Source organism: Catharus ustulatus, chromosome 12 (assembly GCF_009819885.2).
Source record: "Catharus ustulatus isolate bCatUst1 chromosome 12, bCatUst1.pri.v2, whole genome shotgun sequence".
NCBI lineage: Eukaryota > Metazoa > Chordata > Aves > Passeriformes > Turdidae > Catharus > Catharus ustulatus.
This window is the reverse complement of record NC_046232.1, coordinates 21,685,692-21,695,295: the sequence shown is the minus strand read 5'-3', so window position 1 is coordinate 21,695,295 and position 9,604 is coordinate 21,685,692. Positions and strand designations below refer to the sequence as shown.

General features: G+C 45.9%; 1 protein-coding gene across 1 annotated transcript in view; it reads left to right on the top strand.

Annotated features, from left to right (window-relative positions):
- The first annotated feature begins 5,148 nt into the window (after positions 1 to 5,148).
- Positions 5,149 to 9,604, top strand: part of MAP1A (microtubule associated protein 1A) — a 47,716-nt gene continuing 43,260 nt past the window's right edge. Inside the window, exon 1 of the mRNA XM_033070893.2 lies at positions 5,149 to 5,287. Within this exon, the coding sequence (XP_032926784.2) occupies positions 5,152 to 5,287 (136 nt within the window). The 5' untranslated portion in view covers positions 5,149 to 5,151. The remainder of the gene's footprint in view (positions 5,288 to 9,604) is intronic.

The window sequence follows — 9,604 nt, the reverse complement described above, 5'->3', positions numbered from 1 at the left end:
GAATAACAACTTTACTATAGTAGACTTTTAGCAGTATCTATGTGGGATTCTCATAAGCAAACTAGGGAAACATAGCGGTGATGAAGTTTCAAGAAGGTAAGTAAAGAACTTGTTTGGTATTCATCCTCAGAAAGTAATAATCCTCAGTTCAAAACAAGTACATTTGAGTGAGGGTTCAAACGTCAGTGTGCTGTTCCTAGTCCACTGTTTTGTTTAATCACTTTGATCACAAAATAAGTACACTTATTAATCCACAAGCAATCTGAAATTGAGAGGGACTAGAAGAAGTAGAAGAAAGTGTTTTTTTTAAATGGTCTGGAAAATGAACAAATGCAGTACAATGCAGGTAAGAAAAAATATTACAGTAATTTCATGACTATAAGGTGCACCCTTTTGACTAAAATTTTGGCCTGAATCTGGAAGTGCGCCTTATAGTCCGGTGCGCCTTATATAATGTACAAAGTTCGGAAATTTGCTACCCCGGAAGTGCGAGCCGTGACGGGGAGTGGCCCCGCGGCTGTGCCGGGCCGTGAGGGGGAGCGGCGGCCGGGCTGTGCCGGGCCGTGAGGGGGAGCGGCAAGTTTAGGATGAGTTTGGAGAGATTTGGGGCTGTTCAGGAGGAATTTGGAGGCGTTTAGGGTGAGTTTGGGAAGTTTAGGACAAATTTGGGCAAGTTTAGGACGAGTTTGGGAAGTTTAGGAAGTGTTTGAGGGCATTTGGGGCATTTCAGGAGAAAGTTGGAGGAGTTTAGGTGAGTTGGGGGGGGTTAGGAAGAATTTGGGGAAGTTTAGTGCAAAGTTGGGGAAGTTCAGGGCGAATTTGGGGAAGTTTATGGAGGTTCAGGGCAAATTTGAGGAGGTTCAGGGCCATTTTGAGATAGATCGGGATGAGTTAGAAGGAAATTTGGGGGAAAATAGGGGCAAATTTTAGAAATTTGGGACAACTTTTAGAAGTTCGGGGCAAATTTGTGTGAATTCAGTGGGGTTTAGTGGAGACTCTCGGGGACTTTTGGGTACATGAATGACACAGGGTGACCCAAACGACCCCAAAAACTCCAGATTCAGGTAACCCCCCCAAAAAAAGCCCAAAAAATCACCTAAATCCCCTCCCATACTCACAGCGGGTGGATAAAGAATGCGGCGATGCTGCGGTTTCCGAGGCCTGGAGGGGCTGCAGGGCGCCGCGGAGGGGTTCGAAGGTGAAGTGACGAGGTGGGGACGGTGCCACCCCTCTGGGGACACCCTCGACATGTCCCCAACAGCGGCTTTTACGACACTTCCATACTTTACGGTACTCCCTAGCAACTGCTCCTACGACACTCACGCGCTTTATGGCACTCCCTAGCAACTGCTTTTAAGACACTGCCATGCTTTACAGCACTCCCTAGCAACAGCTTTTACGTCACTTTACAACACTTCTGCACTTTACGGCACTCCCTAGCAATGGCTTTTACAGCACTTCCACTCAGTAATGTTTGATTTTTTTAGACTTGTACTTTGTCCAGCCATTTAAGCTATATTATTTTGACTGGTTTTAGTTATTTGGAAAGATGAAACAAAGAGGTAAAGATCGTGGACAGTTCATATTTAATATTTAATTGATTAAAAATACCTAGGCTTCAAAGAAGTGCAAATTAGTACCTTTCTAAGTCTGATAAACATGTCTTTAATTCCAACACTCTGTGTCACTTGACACAATGAATATACCTGATAATTTCATAGGCCCTTATATCCTGGCCTTGATCAGAGCTTTGTTACAAATTGCACAGGAGATAGTATCTTGCCACATTTTCTGTAAGACAAAAATGGGAAGAATAGGAGTACTACTCCAATAAATCCATGGGATTAAATAGAAGCAAAAATGTGGTTTGGTCAAACTGAAAGGCTTAGGTCTCTGTTTCTGTATCTTACAGTACATTCTGGAGGTGTCAGCAGAAACAACTGTAAGACTCCATTTGTACATAAAAGCATTATGAATGGTGGGTCCTTCTGCTCCACATAGGGATGGCTGTGTTCACCACAGGAGAGACCAAGGCCTGAACAAATTCCCTTTAGGCAGTCACCTATTTTTCTTAGAAATGTCACAGCCAAAATGACACCATATTTCACCACTGTTAAAGGGTATTAACCTCACTTGGGTACTATTACAGGTCTCTGATGCCCTGAAGTACTTTTATTCACTTGGAAATTTTTAGCTGGGAAGGACAGGAAGTAAGCATTCCAGGCTAAAAGACTGAGTAATTGTAGATTGTTATTCTCTCAATATTATGAAAATCCTTTTTACACTACTTTGATCCTACTTCCTAAATCTTATTTTATAAAGGTCATCTACCTGTGACTCGTCCTTCAGTATGAGGTAATCCTTTAGTCTGCTTTTGCCACTCTCCTGTGTTGTTTGTCAGGACCTCTAATAACTGCATTCAGCCCAGTCAGCTTTGGATTTTCATGGGGGTGCCAGCTACTGCTGCAGTGCATGAAAGCAGAAGCTTACACCATAATTGCTATACAGGTCTATTATATGGCTCTGGAGTATCAATTTACAGGGAAAAGGAGGAACTCTGGAAGCTGGAAATCCCTCATTTCACTGTCTCATGCAGTGCACACACGCTTAGGACTCAAGCCTTTTCTACTCCAATTATGCCATGACCACAGACATCTCTGATTCACATTAGAAAGCAACAGAAATACCATTATTCTATGAATTGATGATACAATAGAAGAATGCAAATGGATCACATCACCAGAATTAGTGTTTTAATTATGAAGCCTTTCCCAGAGCTTCTACTTTCTGTGTTTGGATATTCTTTTTAAGCTTTCACTCCAGTTTGCATGTCTCCTGTTTCATTTCTCCTTGGCAGAAAGCCAGCTGGAAGAGCATCTCTGCACTGCAGTGAAAAGCTGCAGCTCTGAAAAGCTACCATGTCAAAAACAAGCAGCAAGCACTAAGACTGAATCACCTGAAAACAGAAGGTACTTGTATCAGCTGGTACGAAAATACCTGAATATTTTTCACCTTCATATATTGTTTTCATGTTTTCCCTCTATGATCTACAATCCTACTTTCGTGATAGAATTTAATATGCACTGCCATTTATTTTCAGGTTTACTGCTTTATTCATTTATTTACCTATTCAGTGCAATCCTCTAAAATTAAATCATTGCTGCTCTGCAGGTTACAACACACAAGAATGAATTAAACCCTTTTGATACACTAATTCTGCCTGTTTACAAGATTTAGTTCATAAAGTTCACAGACAGTGGTGTCACCATAGTTTAATGTGAAAAAGACCTATTGCAACATCTCCTAATTTGTCTTTGGAGAGCTGGACCTTTTAAGACCTTAGTTTGACAAAACTCGACAACAGTAACATCAGCTGTAGCGTGCAGAGATAATTATTTTGTATTTTTCTCCCTTTCCATGGTTGGAGTTTCTTTTCCTATCTTTTGTCGGAGTCCTGTGACACTATAGACTCACATATGCTTGCCAAGATACCAACTTTCTGAACCTTCTGAGGTTTCAACTGCAACTTGGTGGTACAAAAGAATGAAAGAGGGCAGGATGCTGACTTATCTGCCCCATCAAGTTTCTAAACTATATCTCACTTGTGGAAATCCTGCGCACTGCAGGGGCATAACCTGACACTGTTTTAGGACACACTGCGCATTATTCCTGACTTTGTGTAATTTAATAATAGCTGGGTTGCTTTTCCACTCAACTGCATCAGCACAGGGTGGTCCTTCCTTTTCTGTCAGAAAAGACATGGATGTTTCCACCTGAAACTACTTTTTGGTAGCTCTCCCTTGTTCAGCCTGTAGAAGTCTCATGCTTTGGGGTTGCTCAGCTTTTGCACATAGATTCACAGGATCACCAAGGCTGGCAGAGGTCTTCAAGATCATCCAGTCCAACCATTCACTCAGCACTACTGCTGTAATCCCTAAACCATTGCCCAGAAACAGATCCAGACACCTTTTAAACTCTGCCAGAGGTGGTGACTCCACCACTTCCCTGAGCAACCTGTTCCAATGCCCAGCTACTTTGACACGCAAACAATTTTTCTAATTTCTAATCCGGATCTCTTCTGTCTCAGTTTAAGGCCATCTGCATCGAACTGCTTTTGAGCTATGGCTGGCCAGAACTGTGAGCAAAAAAGACTTGTGCCCAGAGTCAGGGCCTCTCTGGTCACTCTGGACAGTAAGAGCTCCTGCATACACCACGGCCTGCCAGTACAGCCATGGACTGCTCACATCAGCTGTGCACTGGCAGTTAGCATAACTCAGATTGTTCTTGTAGCTCATGGGTCTGGAATATAGGAAATCCCATTATTTATTTCTGGAGACCATTACACTTGCTTTCAATTGAACAGAAGAGCCACCAGGAAGGTACCTGCTCACTGCCAAGTAATGGAGAGCCAAATGACAAAACCAAGCCCTGGAATCTTTAGAACTGCTGTCTTCTGTGGCTTTATTGTGGGTATTGCAACAACTCAATACCAAGCATTTAAAAATCTCTGTGGACTTCTGTATTTAAGTAACTAAATTCTAAACTAAACTATAAACCAACACCCCTTCACCCCTGAATTGTTCTTTCCGCTGACGGTTTTGAGCATCCGAGCTGGTGGCCGTACCCTCTGCTCATTTTGACCGAAGGAATTAAGACGCCGCGCCGTTGGGCCGGCGGGAGCTCACCGGCAGCCGCCGTGCCGCCACGACTTGTCTCGGGCGGGCAGCGCGGGTACGGACCGGGCAGGTCCGGGCCGAGGTAGCGGCGGGCCGCCCGCGACCGGGGCCAGTCCGGGCCGAGGTAGCGGCGGGCTGCCCGCCGCCGGGACTGGTCCGGGCCGAGGTAACGGCGGGCCGCCCGCGGCCGGGCCCGGTCCGGGCCGAGGTAACGGCGGGCTGCCCGCGGCCGGGGCCGGTCCGGGCCGAGGTAACGGCGGGCTGCCCGCGGCCGGGACCGCGCGGGGCGGCAGCGCCTGAGGGCAGGGCGGGGCTCGGGGCGGGTCCGCTGGCGGGGCGGGGCCCGGGGAAGACCACGCCCCCTCCGCAGAAGCGCAGGACTACGCGCCAGCTCGGCCAATCAGGATGGGACTCAGGGCGCTTTAAGAGCCGCGCGCCAGTGACCGCGCGCTGCAGCAGCGGCCGCGGCGTTGCCATGGAGACGGCGGCTGGGCCGGTCGCCATGGACACGGCGGCGCCGCCGGGCGGTCGGCGGCACGCGCTGCTCGCCGTGATCGGGGAGATCGGGACGGAGCCGGAGCGGGGCGCCCTGCGCGGAGCCCTGGAGCGCGGTGAGGAGCGGGGAGGAGCGCGGTGGAGCGCGGTGAGGAGCGGGGAGGAGCGGGGTGAGGAGCGGGGGACTTGCAGCGGAGGGGCCGGGGCGAGACGGACGCGATCCCTGCCCCTGAAAGCGCGGGGCTGCGCGCCTGCCGCGTCGTCCCTAACGCCCCTGGGGCGAGGCGGAGCTGCCGGTGCCCTCCCTGCCCTGCGGCACCGCCGTGTCGCCGCATTATCCCGCTCCTCGCGGAGGGGTGGCGGCCGAGGCCCGCGGGCGGTGGCTGCGAGCAGGGTCGAGGCGCTGTCGGGGCCGCGGGGCGGAGGCCGGGGCTGGAGCCGTGGAGCCCGGGAGGGGAGCTGGCGGAGGGCGAGGCCGGGCGGGGCTCGGATCCCCGGCGCAGTGCGGGGCCGGTCTCTGCGGCGTGAGACGGCATCTATTGTTTTTCCTTCCCTGATCGTTGCTTTATGTGCATCAGTAACATGTAGCTAACGCAGTTTTTGAAAGTCTTAAAGCTTAAAGATGGTTCTCTTTCCCTTCAGTGTTTATTAGTGGTCTGGTAAATTACATCTTATTTCCATCTTACTTCTGTCTTGTTGGAGGAATTGCCTTGCTGGACTGTTCACTGTGGTCCTGGGGACGGCTGTGAACAGGGATCTGTTGCGGTATGTCTTCTCCCTGTCTATAGAGCAACCACATGGAGCACAGTGAAGGAGGACAAGCCACACAGTGAACTGCTTCAGAAATGACACAATGCAGGACAGACCTGCCATAATATTTTTCTCCTCTGTTATCCATATTTTAGTAACACCCAAAGGTCCTGGCAATTAATTAGTCTTTGTATATTAGATGCAGTGTTGTTTAGAAGTAAGGGGAAAGGAGGCAGTGTGATGATAGTTTTTCCTCTGTGGCAATTTCTGATAGTTTCTGACAAAAAGACAAAGGAGAACTGATCAATTACATCACGATCTTAAGAGAATCCTTGTTCTAATAAGCAGTTAGTATACCTTTGAGAAATAAAGTAACAACCTTCTGACTCACCTTCACTCCTTCCCTCCCTGTTTCCAAGGTACATTGATTTGAAATATACTGGGGATAATATTGGCCAAGCTGTAATTCAGAGATAATTCCGTGGCTCTTTTCCTCACAAGCATCAGCAGTACTGAAGAACAGATGGACAGTTCAATTTAGGAAAAGGGTGGGTGTAAAAATGTCAAATATTGTCCAATTTCTTCACTTCAGCATCTTTTCCAGTTATCTGTTGGCAGGCCACTTGGTTCATGACGAGTGTTTCATTCCCTTTTTCAAGGGATGGCTTTAGTCAGGAGTGGTAGATTTGATTACGACCATCCAGCCTCTGAAAGACCTTCCTTGAAGGGGCCACTCCTGCTTCCTGCATAGCAGGGTGATCATCTTCACTTCACTGAAACTGGTGTGCCAACCTACATCCTTATCCCTTCTCTGAATCTCTGAAATGGTGACAGATCAGGCTGTGAACTAAAGGATTTCACTCTGATTCTGCAGTCATATGCCAGTAATCTGAGAATTCCCACTGCAGAGGAAAATCATGCTGTTGGCAGATTGTAACTGCCACAGTAGAATTTAAAATAAGTTGGCCTTCTCTGTCTAGAAACCTGCTGAAATTCTGCCAAATGTAAACACTCCTTTCATTTGCATGAGAGGGAGCCGTTTCAGCAGTATTAGTAAGTTACTGGCAGTAGAAGTTAATTACTCTGGGAGCTGGAAAACTAGATTTCAATCTCTCCTCTGTCACTTACATGGAATGGGAACCCCTGCAAGTTAGAGTTTTCCCCACTAAAAAATGGGAGAATGACCTCTTCTTAAAATGGACCAATATTTGCAAACTGAAAGATATGAAAAAGGAGAATAGTTAAAATGACACCAATCTTGAGACATGTCAACAGTCAGCATATTATGATGTAGACAGCTGCACTCTTGAATCAGGGAGTTCAAGAAATGTGGAAATGATGATTCCTACTTAAGTATTAGCTGCTGTAGGGGGCTCATGTGAAGATAGAATAGGCTACTAAGCAGTGAATATACAAAGGATTAAAAAGCTATGGTTTGTCTTGTGTCTGTTCTGTTGGCTGTGGCACCCTCTCTGCGCAAAAAACCCCAAACAAAATACTAACAAAACAAAGTCAAAACCACGCAAATAAAATCAACAAAAAAAACCCCAAACACAAAAAACAACAAAAAAGGCCCCAAACAAACAAAAAACAACCAAAGATTTTTTTTTTTCAGTTGGTAAATATCTTGCCCTGACTGATATAAAAAGTACATTTTTCCAGGCTTCTTTCCATACCTTGGTTCAGGAGACTGCAATAGCGGCTTCAGGACATTATAGGAACCTGCTCATTTCCAGGTGTAGAGTTTTGTAGGCAGTGACATTGTGAATCTGTGGGATATCTGAACAACACGTTTCCCAAAATACTGTCTAACAAATGCTAGTTTTATTTTTCTGTTACTTTTGTTCAATTTTGAAACAATATCCGGAAGACTAGGTCTGATATTGGGGAGAAATGTCAGATCTTTTAAGCCAATTACCTCAGCAGGAAATAAAACATTCACAAGGGCATAAAGAATAAGATGGAAAACTGATGAGTCACATGGTCCCTTACCTAGTCTTTGCATTTGCAAAGTGCTTGAATATGCACCCTCATTGTGGTGTAGTCTGCACTCTGATAGTAGAGGATTCTAATCAGCAAGGACAATGTTCTGGCTCATATGCCATGGAGTGATAAATTGGAATTGTGGTGAACTGGGAGACATTACGAGTAAACTCAGACTACCTGTAGGGAAGAAAATGTTTAATATATTGTGGCAAGTATGAGAACAAGTGAGATAATTCCACTCTTCCCTTTCTTGCTCTGAAAGAGCATCTATTCTTTTTGTGTCCTAGAGGAGGTAGCAGTACCTCAAATAGCACTTCTTGCTGCAGTAGGACACAAGGACCATGACACAGCAGCTAGTCAGCAGGATTTGCCCTGCAGAATGCCACCTTGTTCCTGTCCGGGTCAGAATGCTCGTAAATACTGCATTAAGATTCTCATATACTGGACATTTGGTTAAACAATTATGTTCTCTTGGAATGTGGCATAGGAAAATAGATGGATTTTGTCCATCTTCTTGATCCATGTATTTTTAATACGTGTTTTGTTTGTTCATATCCCATGTCCAAATTGAAAGGCGCTGTGCTGGTAAGTTGTTTAGTTTTCTGGGGTTTTTGTTTGTTTTTTTTTAATTTTTCTTTTCCTTTCTTTTTTCCCCTGAACTTCAGATGATTTACTGAGGGGTTTTTGTGCAGTCTGGAGTGCCGAACGTCGGCACATAAATAAGCTTTGTTACTCCACTGTGTCAGCTGTCACCAGAAAAAGAAACTAAACACAAAGTTTTTTTTAGTTGCTGTAGCTTCTACAGGCCTTGAGACTACTGACCGGTGTGATGCAATGATTACTGTGTTGTGGTACGTGTAGAAAGCTGGAGCATGTATCCTTGAGGATGCTCTCCCACCAGTGGCCAGCAAAAACTGAGAGAGCTAGAACTGCAGTAAATGGGAATGATATCTCCATGGAAAATTAACATGGCTACCTTGAAAGAAAGTAGATAATAGAGACAATCAAACTTGGTATTTTAGGCAAGAGAGATGGTGAAAGAGCTCTTAGTGAGGACTCCACCAAAAAATACTGGAGCTGAAATTCTTGTTTCAGTTAACCTTAGAAGTCTGTGGCATTGGTCGTCAACATCTGAACATCAGCAGGCATCACCACCAGATGTTGGAAAAGGGATTCATAATGATATCCTGGTTTTGTTCATTGTGGCATAGTGTAGAGTCACACCATCTAGGAAAGGCTGCTCCCCAGTGGGATGTGAAAATCTGTAGTCTGTAGTGTTTGGTGTCCTCCAGAATGTAAACCTGCTCACACTGAGGTCTGTAGGTGACTTCCCCAGTATGGCTTGGTGCCACTTGCTCTGGGAGCAGAAGCACCTTCCTGCTGTGATATGAAGGCAATTAGCTGCCAAAGATTATAAAGATTAAAGAATAGACTCAAATGATCTCAGTGGGGTCAGTGTCTTTGAAGGAGTGATTAGGCAGAGTGAGTTGAGGGGGTGGGGGCTTTTGATACTTGGAGGATGCATAGGCTGTAAGAGCAAAAAAGCTGACGTCTCTGAACTTTTCAGTAGCATAACCACACAGTAGCCTATCTCTACCAGTGACTAGTGCTGGAGAGTGCAGATGTAAAACTGACATAATGTGTTTGTTTGGTTAAGCAGTTGTGAAATTCATTTGACCTCATCACTTGTTGGTTTC